The 23482-nt window shown below is 54.6% G+C and overlaps 6 protein-coding genes across 6 annotated transcripts; 2 read left to right on the plus strand and 4 right to left on the minus strand.

The window, feature by feature from the left end:
- Nucleotides 1-78: 78 nt before the first annotated feature.
- Nucleotides 79-483, minus strand: MRS44_001485 (mitochondrial 54S ribosomal protein bL36m; the record flags this gene model as incomplete). The annotated part of the gene is made up of 2 exons (XM_046280639.1): nt 79-168; nt 256-483. 2 exons carry the CDS (start codon nt 481-483, stop codon nt 79-81), a joined length of 318 nt encoding a protein of 105 aa, XP_046138242.1.
- A 584-nt stretch (nt 484-1067) lies between these two features.
- MRS44_001486 (uncharacterized protein) lies at nt 1068-3628 on the minus strand (the record flags this gene model as incomplete). Its single annotated transcript, XM_065623716.1, has 6 exons — nt 1068-1876; nt 1919-2404; nt 2466-2949; nt 3007-3159; nt 3239-3429; nt 3478-3628. 6 exons carry the CDS (start codon nt 3626-3628, stop codon nt 1068-1070), a joined length of 2274 nt encoding a protein of 757 aa, XP_065480146.1.
- Nucleotides 3629-7955: 4327 nt separating this feature from the next.
- On the plus strand, nt 7956-8524 carry MRS44_001487 (uncharacterized protein; the record flags this gene model as incomplete). The annotated part of the gene is made up of 2 exons (XM_065623717.1): nt 7956-8012; nt 8072-8524. The coding sequence occupies 2 exons, from the start codon at nt 7956-7958 to the stop codon at nt 8522-8524; spliced, it is 510 nt and encodes a 169-aa protein (XP_065480147.1).
- A 1742-nt stretch (nt 8525-10266) lies between these two features.
- On the minus strand, nt 10267-10485 carry MRS44_001488 (uncharacterized protein; the record flags this gene model as incomplete). Its single annotated transcript, XM_065623718.1, has 1 exon — nt 10267-10485. One exon carries the CDS (start codon nt 10483-10485, stop codon nt 10267-10269), a length of 219 nt encoding a protein of 72 aa, XP_065480148.1.
- Nucleotides 10486-14354: 3869 nt separating this feature from the next.
- On the plus strand, nt 14355-16275 carry MRS44_001489 (uncharacterized protein; the record flags this gene model as incomplete). Its single annotated transcript, XM_046274888.2, has 3 exons — nt 14355-14635; nt 14768-14957; nt 15040-16275. 3 exons carry the CDS (start codon nt 14355-14357, stop codon nt 16273-16275), a joined length of 1707 nt encoding a protein of 568 aa, XP_046138238.1.
- A 1258-nt stretch (nt 16276-17533) lies between these two features.
- On the minus strand, nt 17534-22117 carry MRS44_001490 (uncharacterized protein; the record flags this gene model as incomplete). The annotated part of the gene is made up of 3 exons (XM_065623719.1): nt 17534-17629; nt 17685-21240; nt 21324-22117. The coding sequence occupies 3 exons, from the start codon at nt 22115-22117 to the stop codon at nt 17534-17536; spliced, it is 4446 nt and encodes a 1481-aa protein (XP_065480149.1).
- Between the last annotated feature and the right edge of the window lie 1365 nt (nt 22118-23482).

Consider the following 23482-nt stretch of genomic DNA (forward strand, 5'->3'; position numbering starts at 1 on the left):
TAATCGGGCGATAATTTTCCTCCTCGCAGTATCGTACAGTTGCCTCATCCACAAGAGTGTCTCCCGTCGTTTCGCTCTTTAACCTTGTCGCTGCTTGTGTCGAGGGTTCGCCTTGCAGATGATGTACAAGTATCCGTTGTGTCGCTTGCCGGCTTTCCGTCGGACAACCTAATGCGGCGGCTCGTTAGCATCGTCCAGCAAGCTCAATTGCCTCTCCCAAGTACGTCAATTGAGCCGGCACCGGTATAGCCTCACCTTGCAGTGCTCGCATCGCTTCTTGACCGAGCTGTGAACCTTCATGCCTCGAGTCTGCTGCATCAAGCCGCCGCCGATGGCCCGCGAGACAGGCACGGCAGAGGGGCTTGCAAAGAGCGAGGGCAAGGCGCCCATTGACCAGGTAGCCCGGGTCGCAAAAGCGCCCAGGGCATTGCTGGCGCTCAGAGACCTCGCGGAGAGCGAGAGGGTGCGGAAAAGGGAAGCCATCGTGGTTGGCGGGCGATTGGACGACTCTAAGAACTCATTCGGGTCGAGACGAGGTTTGCTTGACGAGCCAACTCGGGAGCAGCCGGGTCACGTGCTGTTTGTCCACCAACAGTTCCTGGTCCCCAGAAAGAGGTACGTACCGCAACAACGTCCACCAGAGACTCGACACTATCTTGAACTTCGAGGTGGATGTTTTCCACGAGTCATCGGCATTTCAAACGAGAGACTGTTACCTTTATCGTGATTGTATTTTACTCAATTGTTAATTCTTGTATCTTGGTACTATCCTCATGTACCTTTGCCAAGATTCTTCAATGGCCTCTTGGCAACAGCTTCAGGTCACATCAATCGCACTACACTTCACTGGGTCTGCAGTCTATATCAACATTCTTATACAACTCGTGCTATCTATCCTGTGGCCAACCTGCAATTTAGAGCACGAAACAAATCAACTGTGTTCTCCCTGGTGGTTCTGTGATCCAGACCGAATACCGTTAACGCCGTTCTGTGATAAATCACAGCAAAGAAACAAAACCACCTGCGCATCCATCCATCCATATCCGTTCTAGTGCTTCAGCCCTACTTTACCAAAAGCCGGTGGGGTTCCATTGGTTAGAGTTCCGATATGCCTTGAGTTCTTGGAAGGTCTTGTTCTGAAGATCTTCGAAGAACACAGCAGCCGTGTCGAAGCTGTGGCTTACGAGGCACATGTCCCGGCGCTCGCGGGCTGGGCCCTGACCTTCCAAGTCTGGGGTTACGTCTTTGTAGGCCTTGATACCATCCTCAGCGCGTGGGTAGAAGTCCTTCAGAAGGACATCGACCGTTTTGCGGGCATCAATGACAAGGGCGCGATGCTGGGCTTCCTGGAGCAGTTCAGGGTCGAACATGTCGAAAAGGTTTGGAAGATTCTGCAGCGAGTCATTGTGGATTTTGTTGTCTCTCACCAGGGGTTCAACATAACGTGGTCCGATCACGTTGCCGTTCGGGCCAAACTGAGTGGCCGGCGGGAGTGGCCGCGCTGTCTCCGTCGACTTGAGTCGGATTAGACCGTCACCATGTTGGTGCAGCGGAGCATCTGCATTGAACTCCGAACGGTGCCACTTGGGGAAGAACGGTTCCCAAACCTCTTTGCCGTCGCGCTTCCCGCTGTCGCATTCCTCGTCCAGCCACAGACGTAGGGTGCAGCCAGCACACAATCTGGTATGCGGCCGAGCCATTCGTGCTGTCTGAACGAAAAAGTCTTCGAGATACTCGTATCCACAGGAAGAACAGAACATCATGGTCTGGCCCATCTCATGGAGGTAGAAATTATGCCAATCGTTGTCGAGTGACTCCAGTCCCATCCTGACAGGCTTGAGGATGTCATAGAGCGCTTGTTTGATGGCGTTCTTGTCTGTCGAACGAGTAGCCATTAGATCCAAGTACCGGTACATACCATCAAGGAAGCTAAAGATCTGAAGAGGCAAGAATGGTAGCTTCGACAGATAGGTCATGAACGCGCCGTTCCGGTCCATGAGGAGCTGGAGGTTCATCCTCTTTGACTTGAGGACGACTTGCAGGAGAATTCCGAATAGTCCGCGTTGCTGAGCGTCGCTCCGGAGTTTCTTAGAAGACAACCCGTACGCGTTGGCGTCGTCACCAGGTTTGGCCTGCCCGAGTAGGGAGCCAGTGTTGTATCGCGGGTAGAAATCCAGACTTTGGATGTGAGGTTGATCGCGAGAACGGCTGCTGTTGATCTCATGGATCAAATCGAGCAGGCAAATGATATCACCAAAGTGAATATCGGGGCAATCGTAGATACCCAACATCTTGAGGTTGGGGCACGCTCGAGCGACGATGGCTACCAAACGACGGTCCAACATGGGCGTGGCATGGAAATGCAAAACACGAATCGTGTGGCGCCTGTTGTAGATGCCAATGACTGTTTGCAAAACACATTAGCAAATGGCAAATAAGGTAAGATGAGCAGCACGTAAACTCACGAGTAGTGAAAGTAGTAGACAAGCCAACTTGTCTAGACATGCAATGTTCTTCCGATAGGGCTGGTTCGGTCAGTGCAGCAACCCGTTCCGTGAGATCTTTGACGTGTGGGAGAGACTTGACCATCTCGACCAGCTTCTTGCCGTGAACCCTCCCGTGCCACAGGTTGGATGCCTCTCGCTGCACGGCGCGAATGTATTCCTTTCGCTCTTCTTCATTCATCTCTGCGAGATCTGCCACTTCAAGGATTTCCAACTCCTGAACTTGTGCGCCTGGGACCTGTGCCCAAAATGGCGTCGATGATCCGCATTCACGATAAATATCAGTGATGGACTGGATGACATTGCGCATGGCGATGCGCTCCTGGCCCTGGTCGAAATCGGGGTTCCGCATGAACTCTCCATATGACACCTTGGGTGTCACGGCCACGAATACGTATCCGGAGGGGAGTCCGCGAAAGGCGCGAATGGAAACGTCAAAGACAGCCTGTGAAGAGAAGAGTCAGTGGCTAGTATAAGTGAGGGTGTCTTTGGAAGCACTTACCATGCCTTGTGACAGGCCCCCCCATCCTTCGGGGTAGGCTTTGGCAAGATTAACCAGATTGGAAATACCAGAGAAAGCTAGGTTCTCGGCCACGATCTGCCCGAAGATATGCAAGCCAGCAAACACTCCTCGAATAGGGTACTGGATCTGATGCTGTTGAAGGACAGTCACATCCACAGTCTCATGATGTCAATGTTTGTGACCTAGCAGGTCCGATGGGCTTCAATCATACCTTGACGAGTTCCTTGGCGTCTGCATACTGCCCAAAGGAAGGGAGATCTCCCTTGCGATACTTGTCGCTGTCGTCCCTGGTCGCGTACCACTGGTCGATTTCGCTCTGGACAGAAGCGTTGGAAACCTTTTTATGAAGTCCCTTCTGCTGAAGGCGTTTCATGGAAGCAGCCGCATTGTACGGCATGATGACTGGATGAAAGTTAGCAATTTGTCCCCCCAGATTCATGGTAAACTTACGTGACTCGGTTGTCTTGGACGACGAACCGCCAGAGTAGTTTCCGCGCCGACTACTCATTTTGCATTTCAAGTTCAGATCTGAGCCAGCTGATTGTGATCTAAGAGCTTCTGCCATGAGGTTAGGGCCTCCCTTTCTCTTCTTCTTTGCCATGTTGAACGAGATGAAACGGGATCAGAAAGTTGTGAGTGCGCCTCTGTAGGTAGTGAGGAACGAAGGGTGCGTTGAACTGAGCAGGACGTTGAAGATGAAGCCGAATGTTGACAAGAGAAAGAGAGAGGGGAGAAATGAATGAATGTGTGGTGGTCAAGGTATGTATACATGAGATGAATGCGAAAATGGCAGGTATTGAAGTAACGTAAACGAACGGCAACAGATACAAACGCCCGAAAAAGTGATGAAATGGGAATGGGTAAATGACGGGAACTAGACGTCGGCAAACGAAACAAGAAAGGGTCAATGAGGGGAAGCCAGAGGCAGACACCTCGCAAGGCCCCAATAAAGAAGGAGGGACTCTCGATGAAAGAAGAAGAGGGACTCGGTCGGGAAAGTAGGTGCTTACCGGATAGAGAGGTGGAAATGGCCTATCGCACAGCGCTTTGCCTTTGTCCAATGAGAATAGTCGATGGCAACTCCGCAACCCAAAGAGTAGCGATCCAAGCTGAGAGACAAGATGGTGAGAACTGCTCGAGTCTGCGACAAAATGAGCTCCGGGCGGGTTTTCTTTTCAGGAAGGGTAGAAAGCGTGCCAATACGCTTCAAAAGGGAAGAGAAGATGCGGGAGAATCCAAACGACGCTGCTATAATTGAATCGTTAGCTATCGGCGTCGAAACCAGGGCAGAGATCAATCCTTGGCGTCAAGGACTCCGAAGACGAGGCAGTATAGGAGAGGAAGTGTCTGAAGAGAGGAGAGGGCTACCAGTGTGATGACTTCTCGGCCAAGATGTCTCTGCGCGAAAGCAGGATGGCAGAGATTGAAGAGAGTGAGCCGCGACGACAGCCCAGTCTCTAGAGCGTGACTCACTGATGTGTGGAAAGAGTGAAGAGATGCAACAAGGTCGGGATGGAAGAAATAGCAACCACACGAGCCGATTCGCGTTGGAGGGCCAAGGCGACTTTGGCAAAGGAGGAGGATGTTGAAGGAAGAGAAGGGCGGAGAAGGGTGTGGCGGGTGGAGGAGAGGATGATGAGGAAGAGAGGAAAGTGAGGAAGAGAGGGAGAGACGATAAGAGATAGATAGGGAGAGGAAGATGGAGAGGAAGAGAGAGGCGGGAAGAAAGAAAGAGCCTCAGGCAAAGAAGGAAATCTGAAGAACGGTCGAAGCCCGCGATGAGGACCTCCGACCGTCGCTCCAACGCGTCGTCGGCCTCTGCTCGACGACGATGAAATAGAAAAGATATAACTTACCGAAGCAGCTCCAAGGAAGCGATATGCGCAAGGATGCAAAGTCTCGATATCAAAAGCGTGGCGTCGTATCCCAAAGACGCTGGTATGTGGTGATGTCGAGAGAAGAAGGGGTGAGGGGATGAAGAGGAAGAGAAAGAGAAAAGCGTCGAGGTTTCCTAGGAGATGTTTATTTGTCTTGCGGGACTGACAGTGAATCACAGTCTCGATCTTGGGGCCAAGTTACGTAGCCTCGCAGGAAAACGCTCTGCCTTGCGGCGCGGCCAGCGGAGAGCCGGCCACCCAACGCCCACGCAGAGACCCACAGGCACCGGTGTGCCCTCCGGCCTCCCACCGAGAGGCGCCCCGGAGTCTGCTGTTTGGTGCCCCGTCTGCTAGTCTAGCAGTGGCCTGGCAAAGGGTAGAGGGGACTGCACCCCGTGCGAGCTGGAGGAGGGCTCAGGGAAAGGGGGTAAAGGCACACTTGATCAAATGTCCCGTAGATGATTAGTAGGTCATCCCATAAAGTCCCATATCCTTTGCTTGCTTGTGGTCAAAGATGTCGTCGTGTCTCTCGTCGTCATGGTGCCTTGATGGCCTGGCGGTCCAGCACTGGAGAACGCCCGGCGCATCCCACCGTGGCGGACCCCTATCTGAACATGATCCCCGTACTCCTTTCATCATCACCATGTCCAGAAAGCCTCCAAAAGTCTCAAAGCCATCATTTATCTTGCTTAGGGAACATCGCAAACAATGAGGGTCAAGTCCTCGTCCCACAAGCCCCTGTGTTGACGTCGCAGCCCTCGGGCAGCACAAAGGACGACAGCTGTTCATCCCAGAACAACACAACAGACCCCCCCAAAACATCCAAATCATGTACCACAAGCTTTCGCGAGGCAAGACTTTGGGGGCCTTATGTCAAGAAAGGCGTCAAGGGCCTGTCGTGGCTGGCCCCTGACGGTCGACACGACAGAAGGCACCCCAAACCTCCCTCATTCCCACCCTACCTGCGCTCGTGCGACCGGCAAGACCTCTCTTCATCCCTAAAAAGCACTCACAAGCACACTGGCTATATTGGGAATCCAGATGATTGAGCCCTCCCCCTTACTCATCGAAGGAATGCTAACGACGAACTGATCCAGGCCATGAAGGCATCGACGAAGAGCCCAGCGACATCTACAGGACCGCCATTTCGATGAGAGCCTGTGTCAGTAGCATCATAGTCATCACACGCTGCGAGGCGCTTCGCCAGCAAGATCTCACCCCCTATCGCAACGTCATACTAGGCAGGGCTGTGCGGCCATTCACAACATCCACCAGTTGAAGCGACGCGTCGGGCTTGAAGACCTCGAAGCCCCTAATATCCTCTCTTAGGCTAGCAGTAAGCACGATCTTGATCGTTCATAAGCCTAGAGACTCGCCAGAGGAGACCAGCGATGCTGAAAGACTAGGAGTGAACAACGTCGAAGCCAAGCCCAGGCTCTGAACCGCCTTGACGGCCATCGCGAACAACAGACAAGCATCTAAAGAGCTCCAAGACATACTATTTGCATTCTCATACGGAATGCCACGCCAAAGACACTCTCGAGACACCTTCTTCGTTCCGTACCACAGACCCTTCGAGGTTCTCCTGGGTGGCTCTCCCAGAAAACGAGTTGACATAGCCCCCGAGAGTCCCCAAGATGTCGGAGAGCCTCTCAAGACGGGATAATAATGTTAGGAAGCACCCAGCTAACCAAAGGATCTACTCAGTACAGGTCAAAGTCATCTAATGACACCAAGCAGACTGTGGGGAGAACATCGTGCTTTCACGAACTACAGATAAACACTGACCACGAACAAAGGAATCTCTCGGTGAGTAGTGTGCACGGGAAGCCAGTCCATTGTTGCTGGCACAGACACTTCTCTTCTCACAAAGACAGAGTATGTCAGGCACAGGAGCCAAGACTACAGTTATGAACACAATGTTAGCTTTGCCTAGACAACACCACAAGAACCTCCCATCACTCAGACTCGTGAGATGTGTGCCAGCTTATCAGGCCAGTCAAGGTCAAGACTGAGATGGGCAGAGCCTCACCAAAAGGACATCAACTTCACATTGTCTCGGATTGATCGTAGTCAAAGACTCAAAAGTTTACGGTAAAAGCAGATGGGTATACTTGAATCTGTGCTAACAAATATCGTCGATCAGAAACGACATTACGAGCCGATCCGAGACCGCATTCTCAAGACAAATCAAAACAATAAAAGCAAGCCATGATGCAGGTTAAAACTCCTGCAAGCAATATCCCCAGCCTCATCACATCCTCGACTGCACCGTCCCTTGCATCCGTCTCACCGCCATCTCAGCATTGAGCCCTTCACCACCCTCAACAAGGAACTACACCCCACGGGACCGTCCGGGGCGAGAGCAGCTGGTCGATCCCGGTCCTCGAACCATGATATCGAGAAGATCTATTCCTGAAACGAAGATCGAGTTGCAGAAAAGGAAAAAAAAGGGCTCGTTTGTAAAAATCCCTCTCGACGTCGTATCCCACCGCATGTACTGTACCGAATCAGGTTGATTGCTCGAGCTCACAATATCTACGGCCTATCACGTACAACCCCTCTACGGTCGATAAGCGCGGTTGACGACGAGTGGTCCAAGAAACATGGCGTCGCGGATAGAGGCTTAGCAGCTGGGCCGGCTTACACCAGCTCTCCAGTCGGCGAATCTGAAACCAGGGTCCTGCACACCATCAAACAGTCAAGTCGAGGAGAATCTGAACTTGGAGAAACAAAGGTGACAAGCCGGCGGCGGGAGTCTTGCTTGGGTGTTGTCGGAGACCAAGCCACATGGGCGAGCACATGCACATGGCTAAGTCTGCAAGGGAGCGGGGCCTGCATGAACGTTTGCTCGACGAGGACAAGGCCGAGTCGTCATGACAGACCTTTGTCCGAGGTGAGCCGCGATCGACGGGAGGGTGGCAGCCAGCAGCAGATGGCCAGAGATGGTGGGATGGCATGGAACCGCCTAGCCGTCCCCGGAGCACGAGCTGAGATGGAGGTGAGGGGAACGGCCGGATGATACAGCATGGCACGCATAGGCACGAGATCATGAAGAGCCTTGTTAGCCCAGCTGTCGTCGGCCAAGCTGTGACATTGATTGGCCGGGTGTGTGGGATGCATCGCTGTCAAGGCAGAACGGAGTACTCTTGCTCATTCCTTGATAGGATGACTTGATACAGCAAGGTACAATCCAGTACAGTACTCCCAGTCGAGTAATGGGAGTGGCACCGCTGCAGAATCATGACTATCAGGGTGTCACGACGGGGCGGCAAAGAGCAGATAGCCCAGCAGGCATATCATCAGGTGCGCAAACTGCCTCACACCACAACGGCCAAACCGGAGTTGTGAGAAGACAAGACAAGAAAGGACCGTCGGAGCAACAGCAATGCGAGCTTCTACTTTGTCATTCCGCCGCTCCCGGACACGGTCACATTCACAACCACAACCACAAGAGACAGCCGGTGTTCGGTATTGCCAATGCTGTGATGTGGAATGATGAGGGCAAGGAGACAACCTTGGCACTGACGGCAAATCAGGTGATTGGAAACGGTGGGCGGCGCGCGAGAGTTACCGTTGCGACTGGAAGCTTGGAGGAAAAGCTTGTCAACAGCACATGACCCCCCCGTCGTGGCTGGAACGGTTCGGTTGGGACGGACTGACTGACTGACTGACTGATCGGCCCCGGAGAGTTGTTACAGTACGGGCCACCCCCCGTCTTGTCTCTTCATCAATGTCGGCGTCTCGGAAGCTGAACGAGAGAGACATGGGAATCACGGGTCGAATCACGACGACCCAGAGCCCGATTGCGAGAGTAAACATCCATACCCGCATAAGCATGATAGCCAAGTAAGACGACGATCGAACAAGCGGGTTGGTACTGCAATGTACTTCTGGGAAAAGCTGCACGGTCGCATGAAGTGTTAATAAGATCAGCTTGTGGAGCCAACCAAGTTTCTTCTTGATAGAGTCAGAGGGATGACGGCTCAAGCAGTTCTCGGAGGATGCGCACGTGTTGCTGCTACTACGAGCACCCTTACTCCATATTAGGAGCAATTCTCTTCAGACGAGATTGTCATCCGAAATTCACATCCATGCCCAAACGCAGGGCAGCCTGACGAGGACGACGACGACGGTGCCTCGGCGTCTATATGGTGGTTGGGATAATGCCCTCTCCCTCCAGCATCATCGAGATACAGCACGGCTTCAGTGCATCGCATTGAACTATTAGCTAGGCTCGCCGCAAACAAACAAGGCCCAGCCGCGAGTGGCTGATGGTGGCCAACGGGGTGAAACGAACAAACCCACAGAGCCCCGAGAGGCAACGGGAGTTTGTGTGTTTGGTTGGATCATGAAATGAGAAGCGCAGGGTCCAATTTCCAGACGAGACGGGGTTAGGTGCCATCGGCCGACGACGGATCAGCTCTCTCCAGGGATACCAGCCATACAATCTCAGCAAGCGAGTGTCGGTGTGCCTCGGGCAAAGTACCGAAATCAATGCCTTTTGCTACAGTAAGGTTTCCAAGGGTGCGATACAACACTGCTTGGCCTGGAGCAGAAAACCGTTCTTGATCAAGCAAGAGAAGCGCCCGGCTTCGAGACGTTTCCCCCCTCAACAACGGCATAGCTTCCAAGAGGCTACCGACAAGGATGATCTAGGCTGGGTCCCACAAGCCGGAGTCAAGCCAAGGCGTGGTGGTTGAGCTGACGGGCATGTGGATCTCGATTGATTGCCCACGGGCGGCGGACCGTGTGTGGTGATCGCCGCCGTGCACTGTTGGCACGGATTCCGCGCCATTGTGCTTTTTTATTAGTGCCCATCAAGATATCAGGCGCTGGTCGTTCGTGAAAGGAGGTGGCGGCAGGTCAGAAACCAAGGCAACGAGTCCATGCGAGGGCAGATGGCCAAGCAGGCAAACCAAAGCGCCTCGGAGGCGAGATGGAAGGAAAAGAAGGGTCCAGAAAGGCAACCGCAGGCGATGGCTTCCCCAGAATGACCTTTGTATCCGATGGGTGGCATTCCGGCGGTTAACATCCCGCAGAGCCACCCACGAAAGAAGATGCCATGGCAGAACCCAGAGCATTGGTCGCACAAAGGCCGTGCCGTTTCGTTTCCCGTTGCAGGTCATCAACTCACTTTGTTATGTCTCGGCGTTGATCTGCCGACGGGAGATACTGCGTGTCTAGGGTGTCTCACCAGATGGCCCCCGATATTGGTAACCGTGTGTGCTCGAGTCAAGGGAATGAGGAATCGGCATGAGCATCGAGTCCTGTCCACTGCCAAGAGCGGCTTCAGGGTTGCAGTAAAAAGGGTCCCGAACTACTGCCTGGTGGATTGGTGTTCGCGGCTTTGGCTGACCTCCTATGCCCAACTGGTCCAAGCTATGCTCGACTTGGCCAAGACGACGGCCGGGCCTTGAGTCACCTGGACCCAAAGTGAGGGAGAGGCGCGATCGTGTGAGCCACGGCTGGGGTTGCCTGTAGCCTGGATCGAGTTGGACTGCTTGAGCCCTCTCGAGTGGCTGATGCAGGTGCTGGAGCAGAACCAGATGCTGGCTGTGGCATCGCGGGATTGTGGCATTGTGATGTGATTGTGAATGGGTGGATAACCCGGATGCAAGTTTTGACTTTGGATTGGGGCAAGAGGCACTTTGCGTGTGCTACCACCCTTGCACTGTGCTGCATTGCGCTGTACCCCGTAGGACAACGAGTGGGAGGTGATGGAAGATAGATGCAAGTTTCGAGGTCAATACAAGGCATACAAGGCTGCATGTGGGTTGTTTTGCGAGCGCGTGGCCCTTCTCCATCGTGATGCTCGTGTGCTCCTGCCTCGGGCTGCAGCTTCCTGCATTTGCATGAGCTCGACCAGCGAATGAGGTTTGTGATACAGGGTATGTAGGTACTCGACCTCGAAGCAAGGTACTATCTTGGGCATCTAGGAGCCAACTCCAGAGAATCATCCATAAAATCCAAGGAAGTACCTCTCATGCAGTGCAGGGTACCTCCCGTCCTGTCGAAGGGAGCAGCGCGCCGTATTGATTGATTCGCCCGAGCTGCTCGAGTTAGGGCGCAATGCGGGCCCCCGTTTATTACGACGTCGTCGCTAGCGCCGCCATAAGGCCATGTTTGGGCCCGGAGGACCAACTCTTGCTTGGACGTCGTTCCATGGCCACAGAAATGTAGAGAATTTCGTGGGCTAGAGAGAGATGAGCTGCCAGGTCCCAAACACACACGCAGCACAGCACAAGCACACGCACACGCACAAACAGACAACAAATCACACAGCATATCCGACAGTAGTTTGGATCAGGTGCGGGATCCCGCGGCCCAGACATGATGGAGGGTTGAAGCTGAAGGCTACTGGACGCAAGAGGCTGCCAGAGGATGACGCTTCTGGAGACGGCGAAGCGTGACCTGATATGACATGACCTGACCTGACACTTGCGTGCATCGCCGTGTCTTCCCAGAGGCCGAGATGGGGACCGGGGACCAACGACGAGGCACAAGAGCCAGATGCGTCAGCGTCAGAAAAAGAGGGTGAAACGCCTTTGTCGTTGTGCAGCAAATGCTCAAGCCACCGAGCATCACAGGATCCGGTGCAGCAGCTCAAGCGCCTAGGCGAGACACGAGAGCCTCATGGCGACCGTGGGCGGCGCGGGGGGCTTGCCTGGCCTGGATGGATGGATGGCGCAAGGAAGAGAGACAGCCAAGATGCCAAGGCGGCCAAGGAACTATGCCAAGCAGGCAAGACGCCAGCCAACGTCGTAGAAAGAGTGCTGGTGACCATCGAGACAGGACAGACGTGTCGAAACGTGTTCCCCTGGAACAATATTTTATTTCGGATTTCATTCTAATGGCGATCCACCAGAACCACAACGAGGTGGTGGTTGTTGAGGGCGGTCCTGGCACGGATCGCTCGTCGGCACTGGGCTCAAGCGAGAATCCAGGGCCAGGGACAGGGACCAGGTGGATTGTTCAAGAAAGTCAGTGGCTCCCCATGGCCCACGATTGCATGCTGAGGGTGCAAGGGGTTCGACAAGGTTCGGACACAGGGAGATGGGAGATATTGGAGGTAGATCCACCGGTGATTGGGCTTCATCAGAGACCCGGGAGCTGGGCAGATTATTATTAGGTACGTACGATGTCTGATTCATCTCACGGAGAGACACGGTCAGTCAAGAATGAGAGACAGCCGACTAGATGACGAGACACGGAGTCAGAAAAGCAAGACTTGTGGGCTGGAGAGGAGAGGGAGAGCACATGGTTCTGATACATTTGTTGCCGCCGTTTTGGTGGATTGTGCAAGCAAGGAGGTCAAGTGCCAGACAAGATTGCTCGGCAATGTGGGGATGTAGGTACCGTAGCCCATTGGGGCCGAGAGGTGGGTTGAAGATCGATATTGAAATGTCGTCTCAAGACCCTGTTCCCGACAACAAGGGAATTTCATTCAAACCAGTGGGCGAGCAGCGAGATTTCCCTTCCTTATTCGAGGACCCGCCCCGGTTGAGTCAGAGCAAGAGATGGGGTGAGCATGTCGGTCTGTAGGATCAAAGATGGAGATTGATCAATGCTGATTGTCGGGACACGGCCGAGTTCCAGGGAATAACATGGGCGACGACACTGAAGCCGGCCGGGCTTCAGGGAGGGCTCCAGCCCGGGTCTGATCGTCCAGGTGGTAGCACTCCGTAGCGTCAATAGCGTTGAGGCCTGCACAGGCCAGTACGTAGTAGTTATCAGCCCAGCCTGCCAGCGGGCGTGGTTCCGCGCCATGCAGCGAGATGCTGTAGGTACGGAGTATGATGGATATTGACGGTGAGAAAAGGCGGGCAGGGCAAAGTAAAGCTTCTTGTTCCTTGGTGAAGGGAAGGGGCCGACAGGCTGGCCGGGAGCATCCGTCGATACGAAAGGAAAGGGGCCTTGCTTGAAGTTGACAATGACATGCAACTTTTCTGGGGGGTCCAGTCCGAAGCACGTTCCAAAGCTTCCATCATCCCGAGGTGAATTCCAAAAAGAATCTTTCCAGCATGGATGCGAGATGATGGTGAGTGACGAAAAAAGGACTGTGAATATCGGGGTACCTTCCGTCCAGGCTTGTCTTCCGCATCTTCACAGTAACTACGACCTTGGCTGTGAATGGGAAGGTACGTGTCGAGTTGAGTCGATACGATACGTGAGCCCCGCCATGCAGCACAGGCAAGTGCAGTTGGGTTGCTACTGCAATTTTGTCCGCGGCTAGCGCTGGAGCCCTTTGCAAGGTGTGCTCCACCGACGGCCGGCAGGTCGACGGGGCCATGGGGCGTCTGCAATTTCAGGCCCACTCGTTTAATGCAGCACGGGCCAGCTCCTCACCCAGCAACAACAGGGAAGAATTATTGGAAAGACAATGGACGGGAGGATTGGTTCGGTGGAATGAAAGTGAGAGTCATCTAGTTGCAGCAGGAACAGAGTGTTGCTGGGGGACAAGATGATTTTAGTGTGGAAGACGAAAATTCCACGCCGCTGCTATATAAAACTGATCAGCATCAGGGCGGGTGCTGTGCCCTGTAATTGCCGGCGGATTGACGTGATAATGGCCAGTTACCTTATGCACGTCCGTGGGCAAAAGCTACTTTCTGCGTACCAAGCTATCTGCTGTAGCGCCTGGTGATACAGGGGACTTCAGGGGACCTCAGGGGACGAGCTCAGGGACAGGCCGTGGGGATTAGGGGACCAGGACGGTATCTGGGTTCACTGATGGAGAGCATCACGGCATCGGTCAGGATTCAAGATGACGGGACCAGGGAAAGGAAAGAGGGTGAACTGCCCACACCAACAGCCTCATCAGGGAGAACAAGAGAGGGAAAAAAGAAGAAAAAAAAAAAAAAGAGAGCTCTCCTCACACTGGGCGCCAAGTGATTCATCTCACTGACAGAGCTTGCCTCCCCCTGTACCCCCCAAATTTGACTGCTGTCACAGGCACAGACAGACACTGTCGGGACGCTTCATTCGCTCTCCACTGCCCATCACTGACCACTCCCACTCCCCTCCCAAGGCTAATTTTCACACCGCACACGCCCTGCCTTCCCTTACCCTTGCCGACTACGGGACCCACATCCACTTTCACTCCCTCCTCTCTCAACTCACCCTTTCTGCGTTGCGTTGCGTTGCGCTGGAGCTTGCTTTGGTTTGCCTTGCCTTGCGCTGCTCTCACCTCACCTCACCTTACCTGGCACTGGCGCTGGCTGGCAAACCGCCTTCGCACTCTGCGAATAAGTACCCCCAAGCGCCCCCTCTCCTGCTCGTCTTTTCTCCCTCCTTCTTCTTTCCCTCTCCCTCTCTACCTGCTCTTCAGCTCCATCTGAACTCCAACGCCTTTTTTCTGGATCATCTTCCTTTTTTTCCTTTTTATACCAACGTCTTTGTTTGTTGTGATACCCAATCTCCTTTGATACCCCCCCGAAATCTTTCAGAATGGCCGAGGAACAGAAGAACGTCGTCGTCCCCGAGGAGACCAAGCCTGAGGTCACCGGTATCTCGGCTCCCGCCGTCGAGACTCTTGCCGAGTCCAAGCCCGCCGAAGAGACACCCGCTGTCGCTGCCGAGTCTGCTCCCGCTGCTGAGGACAAGCCTGCTGAGGAGACCAAGCCCGCTGAGGCTGAGGAGGCCCCCAAGGCCGAGGAGAAGAAGGAGGAGGTTAAGCCCATCGAGGAGGGTCACCTGAACCACAAGGCTCAGGGCCTGAGCTTCCCCAAGTGAGTCGAGCCGAGTCGCTCGCGGCGCGTTGCAGCCCTACGTCTCTGCGCCATCATGGTGCCGATAGCTGTCGCTACGTGCTGCGTGCACACCTGTTTAATCGCACCGTGTTTGCTAACCACACACCCTAGGAACCTGATTGCCAGCAAGGAGTTCTTCTGGTTCGGCTCTGAGGCCGTCGAGCCCAAGGCTCTCGCCCACTACCTCAAGGTCGAGAAGTCTGCCGAGACTGCTCACTCCAACATCGCCTGGGCTTCCGAGACTGGCAAGGGTCTTCTCTTTGTCGGTGACAAGACCACCCCCTCTAGCGTCATCAGCCTGGTAAGTTGGGATCCACTCCCACGCAACCCCAATGCACCAACTGCCGGCATGTCACAGTGAGCTAACCACCGAAACCCCGCAGGCCGATGCTACTGAGCCCGAGACCGATGGCTCCCACAAGTTCCACCTCACCTCCAAGGGCAACAAGCACACCTTCAAGGCTGCCAACGCCGCTGAGCGTGACAACTGGGTTGCCCAGCTGAAGCTCAAGATCGCCGAGGCTAAGGAGCTCGTCGCCACTGTCACCGAGTCGGAGACCTACAAGGCCACCGTCGAGAGCTTCAAGCCTGCTGTTGCTAAGAAGGAGGAGAAGGCTGCTGAGGCCCCCAAGGAGGAGGCTGCCCCTGTCATTGAGGAGCCCGCCGCTGAGGCTGCCCCCGCTACCGAGGAGGCTCCCAAGGAGGAGGAAGCCAAGGACGAGCGCAAGAAGGAGGAGGTCAAGTCTGAGGAGCCCAAGCGACGATCCGCCAGCCGCAAGCGCACTTCTTTCTTCGGCTTCGGCAAGAAGGAGGAGTCCAAGAAGGAAGAGGTCAAGAAGGAGGCTGAGGCCAAGCCCGCCGAGGAGACCGCCGTCGCCGTCGAGACCCCTGCCGAGGAGGCTCCTAAGACTGAGGAGGCCCCCAAGATCGAGGAGCCCGCCAAGCCTGCTGAGGCCGTTGAGGAGCCTGCCAAGGCTGCCGAGGAGACCCCCGCTGAGGTTGCTCCTGCTGCCGAAGAGAAGCTTGCTGAGAGCCCTAAGGAGAAGCCCGCTCCCAACAAGCGCAACAGCTTCTTCGGCAGCGTCTTCTCTAAGAAGGAGAAGAAGACTCCCGAGCTGAAGCCCACTGAGCCCGCCGAGGCCCCCAAGGAGGGCGAGGCTACTGAGGCTGCCCCCGTCATCCCTCCTGTCGAGGCCACCACCCCCCTTGCCGTTGACGTCTCCAGCCCTGCCACTGTCCCCGCTGAGACCACCGAGGCTGCTGACGCTACCTCTCCCGCCCCCGAGGCCAAGAAGGAGATCAAGGAGAAGCGAAAGTCTTCTCTCCCCTTCGCCTTCGGCAAGCGCGACAAGTCTCCCGCCCCCGGCGAGGGTGAGAAGGTCAAGGAGAGCCCCTTCTCCAAGCTCCGCAACACCATCCGCGGCAAGTCCCCCAAGCCTGCTGAGAAGCACGCCGAGGAGCCTAAGGAGGAGACCCTCAAGGAGGAGCCTGCTAAGGAGGAGGAGGCCAAGACTGAGGCCCCCAAGGAGGAGGAGGCTGCCAAGCCTGCCGAGCCCGAGGCCGAGAACAAGCCTGAGAACGCTACCACTCCCGCTCCTGTCGTCACCGCCGCTGCCTAGAGGGTGGCCCGCCGTTGATCGTTGCGAGTTACGACTAAATCACCATGAACAAAATATTACCACAACACACATGCATTGAAAGGGTTGGGAATGGAAGGATGGATCTGCATTTCTTCACAAGATACCGAGATACCCTGTCAAGACTGCTTCACTGATACCAATTTCCATATTTGCTGAATATGAGAGGAGGAAAGGAGAAAAGGGTCTGGAAACGGACCATGAAAACACCAAAAAAAATTGTTGTCCCGGCTGCCGGCCTGGAAGAGGCGGCATGCTCGCGTCGTTGCTTATTGTCTTTTCTTGTCTGATACCCGGAATGGAGATAACTAATACTAATAATACAACTGCTGCGTGTTGAACATGTTGATTTGCTTTCCTATGCACTTGTGAAGATTCGCTTCTATTAAACATTGGTCAACGTTGACCTTGGCCGAGCTGACATGGAGGTCACGTGCACCCCCCCGATGGCTTCCGAAACATTGCCTTGGAACGTAGCCTCTGCCTCACCTGCACATCACGACCAAGTCACTCATGACCAACCGAATCGTCCGTCTGGCCAGCATCACAATGACAACGTACGGGCTATTCATTCATGCGTGCATCGATTAATCGGTTCAAAGCAAGTCTAGGTTCTGGATATCAAAGGCGCCAAGGGGTCTTGTCTAGCTAGATACATGCATGCACATCGTCGTCGTAAATCCATCCATCCCCTTAGAACCAACCGTACGTAAAACGTATAATGTATGACCAGAAATGACACCCTTCCAGTCAAAACAGACCAATGTCAAGAGCAGCAGCATCCTTCACCTAGCACCCAGCAACAACGCCCACGTTGTATCGTTTATGCCCTACCAAATGTTGCTTTTTCAGTGCCCATCTGTTCTGCCCAGACAGCCAAACAAGTCTCGTATATGTAGATAAACATCACAGGCCCCCCCACTGCTTTCGTGTACTGCAGTTAGAGCCCCTCCAAGGTTTCCTTTCCCATGCTTCTTCCAAAACGCCTGAATGCCTTCACAAGTCCAAATGCTGAGGGAATCACCCAGCCATGATGATAAGGTGAACAAAGAATTATGTCGAGAAAAAAGGTCGTACATATCTCTAGGCAAATGATGCCAAAGGGAAAATTATATCCGGCAACCCATGATATTCCAATGGGCTAAAGGGACAAGAGCGAAGAAAATATCAGCCTCATTGGGCCAAGGGTATCAAAGGATGATGCGGGCTAACAAGACGCAACATGGCAGCTCCCGACGTCTCAAGCAGACACGGAGAGGTTTTTATACTTGCCGACCAGTTCTTCGATCTTGGGCAGGAGCTCAGGGATGCGGAACGGTTTGGAGATGACATCGTCCTACCGACAAATGGTTAGCAAGATTCAGTATGGGTATATCACTGTGGGCACTTACAATCCCTGCGGCTTTCGCACTCTCGATCTGTTCCGGTCGTGCGTAAGCCGTGACAGCAATGATAGGAATGTGCTGGACAATGGTCCCCTCCCGTTCGAGCTCTCGGATTTTCCGAGCACACGTCATGCCGTCCATGACGGGCATTTCGAGATCCATGAGGATGACAGAGATATCGACGCCCTCGGCCTCCTTGCCGGCCCAGAATCTTGATCGCTGCAGTGTCTGGAGCGCCTCTTTTCCATGATTCGCGACAAACGTGTTGTTGCCGCAATTTCGTAGCTGTCGCTGAAGGACCTTCTGGTTGACAATATTATCCTCAACGATTAACACGTCAAACAGTTGGTTCGAGTCTTCGGGGCCTGGCCGTGAAATCTGGCGGGTAAGCTCAGGCTTAGATAGAGGGGCTAGAGACTGCGCCTTTCGCGTAATCTTGAATGGCGTGACCTGCTCGTAGTCCGAGGGAGGGCTGAGAGAGCGCCGAGTCTTGATGTAAAAGTTGAACTTGCTGCCGATACCTCGCCGGGATGTGACGCCAATCTGCCCCCCTTGCATCTCTGTCAAGATCCGCGAGATGAAGAGCCCGAGCCCTGATCCACCATATTGCACGTGTGTTCGCGGAGTAGCCTGCTGGAACCGCTGGAACAGCAGCCTCATTTCCTCCTCAAGCAAACCAGGGCCGGTGTCTTCCACTGTGCAGTGGATGTTGATCTCCTCACCAACACCCCATTCATCTGCGTTGTTGATGTCCATGAGAGCTGTGCGCTGATGATCGATCCTGTCGAAATAGACCATACCCCTACGAGTCAACTCAGACACATGCTTAGATGCGCTGAGGCTGACCGTAATAGTCCGCTTCTCCCGACCTTGAGTGAACTTGATGGCGTTTGTCATCAAGTTGATCAACACCTGTCGTAGTCTGGAAGGATCAAGCTTCACCCACTTGATGCCGTAATTGTCAAAGCTCTGGTCCACGTTGAAGGCGAACTCGATGTCATGGGCTATCAACTCCGACTCAAACATCTTCAGCGCCCTTTGTACCACCCTCACGGGTTGCTCGTCCACAGGAGTCACTGCCAGGAGGTTCGAGTCCAGCTTTGATAGCGTCAGAATGTCGTCGACAATGCGTTTCTGATGGCTTGCGCAAAGATTGATCGTGTTAGCAGCGTCGAGGCAATTCTCCAATAGCGTTTCCACCTCCGCTTTGACGTTGTGCGCATCGAAAGTGCTGATATTATTGGCGATCTGGTCGGCACATTGCAGAATTGCCGAAAGGGGGTTCCGCATCTCATGGCTCGTGATGTCGATGAAGTTCTCCTGTTGCCGTTTCATCTCGACTGCTTCCTCCCGGCGTTCGCTTTGAACCTTTTCAGCCCATTTCTGAGAAGAAATGTCGGTGATGCAGCCAAAAATCAGCTTGAGGTTGCCGTCTTGGTTCTTCTCAGGGTATGCGCTCATAAGAACCCACGTATCGATCGTGTTTCCGCCACTCTGCTGACTGCACTTGAACCGGAATTCGACCGAGATGGTGACCTTGTGTGTGATTAACTTGGCCCACGCATCCTCCAGGGCAGCTCTGTCCTCGTCCCGAACGCTATCCATCCACGTGTCCACCGAGTCTTCAGATCTCGAGTGCCTCGAAATCTGCCACCACATGTCGTTACAGTAGTTGATTTTCCCGGCGAAATTGGCAATGAACATGCCAACTGGCGCAAACTCGGCCATTCTGGTAAACCTGTACTCGCTCTCCACAGCCTCCTGCGTGCGGAGGTAAAGCTGCATCGAGAGCTCTTGGCGATCCAAAGCGGCGAGCCGAGCAGCCCTTTGCCCTCGCTTGATCTCCTCCTCAAACAGGACGACTGAAGCCATCGATGTAGCAAGCTGCCGGTTGAGTAGATGGACAAACAGTTTGTAGTCGTCATCGTAAGGCCGTCGAGAGTTAGCGCCCATGACAATGAAACCGATCACAGATTCGCCCGCTGTAGTTGGAATAACAGGAAAGACAACAATAGTCTTTGAAGGGTCACCGAACCCTCTCCAGTGGAGGCCCTCAATGAGACTCGCTGGGAGGGTGCCGTTTTCTTCAGAGAGCACGACTGGAATGCCACCCGCAGTCATCGACTGTCGCATGTAGGGGGCAAAGCCTTCATCAGATGACCGCAAGTCAAGGTGTGAAGCTGCTGCCGGATGGTTCTCGGGGACACCAAGAGCGCCCTCGAGGACCATTTGGGGTGAATGGATCAAGCTGCCAGAATGTAAAGATGAGACTTCGCTCTCATTGTCCTCTCTCGCAGAGTAAATCAATGCAAATGGGACATCGTATTCGTTATACTCGAGGCCCTTCTGCACCTGTGGCCAGAAACCCTGAACAGTCGTCGCCGCGGCCGTCCTCTCACCGATTTCACGAAGTGTGAGCATCCTCCTCTCGTTGACTCGACGACGAGTGTTTTCGAATGCGGGATTATACAACCCTACAACCTCGCCGTCGCCACCCACGAGAGGAACGATAGACCAGGAAAAGAAGGTTTCCTCCAAAAACCCGTGCCGGTTAATGAAAAGCCGATTCTCATGCTTCATTGTGGCTTGGCCGGATTCCAACGCACTCTTGAAGACCGGTTTGATCTCATCCCAAATCTCGGGCCAAGCCTCCATGTAGCATGAACCCATGAGTTTTGGGTGTTTTCGGCCTGCAATGTCGAGATATGCCTCGTTGTAGATGATAACGAACTGGGGTCCCCAGTACATAGCAGCAGGATGTGGACTACCCATAACCAGATTGGACATGGTTCTCAGGTCTGCAGGCCAATCTTCGATGGGCCCTAGAGGGGTCGATGCCCAATCGACTGATCGAGCAAATTTGATGTGTGGAGGAAGACTTTCCGAGGGTGGTATCCTTGTCCAGTCAAAGATCGACCTCGCCGGTTGCGACTGGAATACCTGGTTTGTAAACTCATCAGGATGTAATCTTGCTTCATCTTGCTGCATATCAACTTCGGCACCCGCAGGGTTGCTGGTGCTGAAAGTGACCCCCTCAGGCTCGGCATCGCCAAAATAGTCAGGTGCATCAACAATTTCGGCGTCAGGGGTAACTGGCATCTCTGGTGAGTGTGCAACGCTTCGACTCTCCGGGGCAGCAGCCTCGTCAATAAGAGGGAGCGCAGAGCTCGGTCGAGAACTAGGAAAGCCTGCGCGAGCGCTAACGAAACGGAATCGTCGCCTCAGTGTCGAACAGGTCCATGTGATACCGGCGTAGACGTGCGTAGCAGAGTTCGTTTCAGATGGCGTTCGAGCTTTGGCGGAGGTCATTATCCACGATTTAAAGCGTCCAAAATCGGTTTCTGGACTGGCATCTTCTTGATCTACCGTCAGGAACTGGAGAAGTTCGTGCGCGACTCGCAGGGAAGCATTGTAGTAAAGAATATGTAGCCCAGCACGGCTACCATTGGCCGCATTATCCAAGTCTATCAGGAAGGTCGGTCTCTCATCTTGCTCAAGAAACTCGATAACGCCAATGCCCTGCAGCATCTGTAGCCCTGGTGGGAGGGTGCGACTGTCTGGGCTTCCAGAATGTGCAGGTACGTCCATTGAGGAGCCCCAACTACCAGGTGTGCTCTCAGATCTGCCAGGGCTGATAGAACTCACACTTGCGCGAGGCAGCTTAAGCGTCGTAACGCCTCCGGCTGGGTCCTCTCGCATACGGGAGAGCATCGATACAGCTGGGTCACCGGCAGGAAAGGCCGTGGGGCGGCTGACATGCCTAGAAGGTGTGTGGGAGAAGAAGAGGGGGAGAGGGGCCCTTCCTGCTTTCCTCTTGCGGCGGAGGGATGAAGACCCAAGGCTTGACTGGGGATTTCGACCTTGCGAGGTGGCGACGCACCGGTGCGAGCTTTCTTCACAGGAGACGGTTGCATGACGGGTTCACCTCTGATCGGGGCAGAGGGACGCTTCGCCGGAACGGGAGGCTGCGTGAGCCCTCGAGTGGGCGCGCTGATGCCTCGCCGACTGGCGATCGTGAGTGCACTCGCCTGTTGGATAGCGCTGGCGGCCGCGGCCGTCAATGATGGTGTCGCGGAGTCGGACACGGGCACGTTGGAGGCCAGGTTTGGTATGCTAGGGTCTCGCCTCCATGCTGGTGCTGGAACTCGGGGAGGGACGTGGGCAACTATGTCGGCTGTTGCAACTCTGTTGTAAGCCTCTCCAACAGCGTTGGCGGCAGCAGCTAGAATAGCAATGTCCGTCCCGGTTCCAGGCTCAGTGGTGCTTGCGCTCGATGGTGTGCGGGCAAGTCCTGAGGTCGAGGCAGCGGCACAAGGACGGCGATGGCGATGGTCGTCGTCTTCGGGATCGATCGAATCGGCGGCGGCAGTGGAGGCGACGGGACAATTCGAAGAAGCGGAGGAAGACGAGGAAGAGTTGGAACTAGAGAGCTGCTGCATGAATGCACCTGGGGCGAGGACGGAGTCGAAGCCCCGGGGAGGGACTGCGAGTCCTGTCACCTAGTGGCTTGGGGCCTTGCGCAGCGGCAAGCAGGAGATCGAGATGGGACGAGGGGCGTGTGCCCGTTGAGCGTATGTGCACGCAGTGGAGGTGTGCGTAGGGATGTCCTGTGTATATTTCGGAAACAGTGGTGGTGGTTGGTGGTGAAAGTTACCTGACTGCGGGAGTGGGGATGGGGAGGATGCAGTCAATGCTGGATTTCTGCCAGGTACCTCTCTGGACGGCGCAATTAGCCCGGCCAGGCAGGTATATGTCGAGAATTACGGCGTCCAAGAGGGGGGAGGGGGGAAGAAATGGGATAGGGATCGAGATGGGATAAGGGATCAGACGGAACGGTTGCAGGGGATTTCCAACTAAAGTGTTCGGTAGCGCTCGTCGACTGGGACCATGCAGCTTGACTCGGACGCAACGTGGGTTTGGCAAGCCCCAAATAGCCAATACGAAACAAAAGAGCCTTCGAGTCAATCCAACTTTTGACTCCAAGCTCCAACTGTTCTTGTCCGGGTGGCGGGGATCGGGAATCGGGGTCGAAAGAGGACGGACGGGTCCTGACGTGAAGAGCGGTCCAGCAGGGCCGGAAGAGCCGCACGGAGGGGGATTCTAGGTCATCAGGCAGTACCAGGTGGAAGCGAGTCTCGGTAACGCGACCTTTGCTGCTCAAAAGGTCGGGTCTAGGTCAGCGCAGTGATAATTGGGGGATCCAGGGCCAGGGTCCGACTGGAGCCATCGATCAGGGGGCAAACAAGAGATGGATGGGAGTCTGATGGAATGTCGTCTCTCTCTGGAGGACGGACGTTGCAGCACAGCAGAGGGCTCCCGAAAGGATGGAGATGGTGGTTGGAACTGGAAGGGGGAGAAGCGTGGAAGTCAAGTCAAGTCACGTCCGGGGAGATAAGTTGCGGTAGGTAGGTAGGCAAGGCAAGGTAGGTACGGCGGAATCTCCGCATTCGCATTCAAGCTGAGCTTCCAGCTGGAAGGTGCGATGCAAATCCCAGTGGACGGTTCGGCATTGGGGAAGGGACGAGGTTGCCTGCTCCTACAGGTCCAGCTGTAACTAACCACCCAAGGCACTTGCCCAATGCCCAATACGGAACACATCAGCAAAGCACAGGGCTAGAAAAAGTAATCAAGGCTAAGAAAAGATGGAAGGGATCAACAATCGCTTCAGCTCTCCCCAACTTCTGCCTCTACCACAACCCGACCGAGCACCGCACCCTCGCCAGCATCAGACAGAACCGGGGTTCGCTAGCCATGGAGATTGGGATGGGGAATTGGCTTGCGGCGCCTAGCGAGTGGATATACGA

This window comes from Fusarium solani (assembly GCF_023522795.1).
Source record: "Fusarium solani strain SB1 chromosome Unknown bctg00000000, whole genome shotgun sequence".
Taxonomy (NCBI): domain Eukaryota; kingdom Fungi; phylum Ascomycota; class Sordariomycetes; order Hypocreales; family Nectriaceae; genus Fusarium; species Fusarium solani.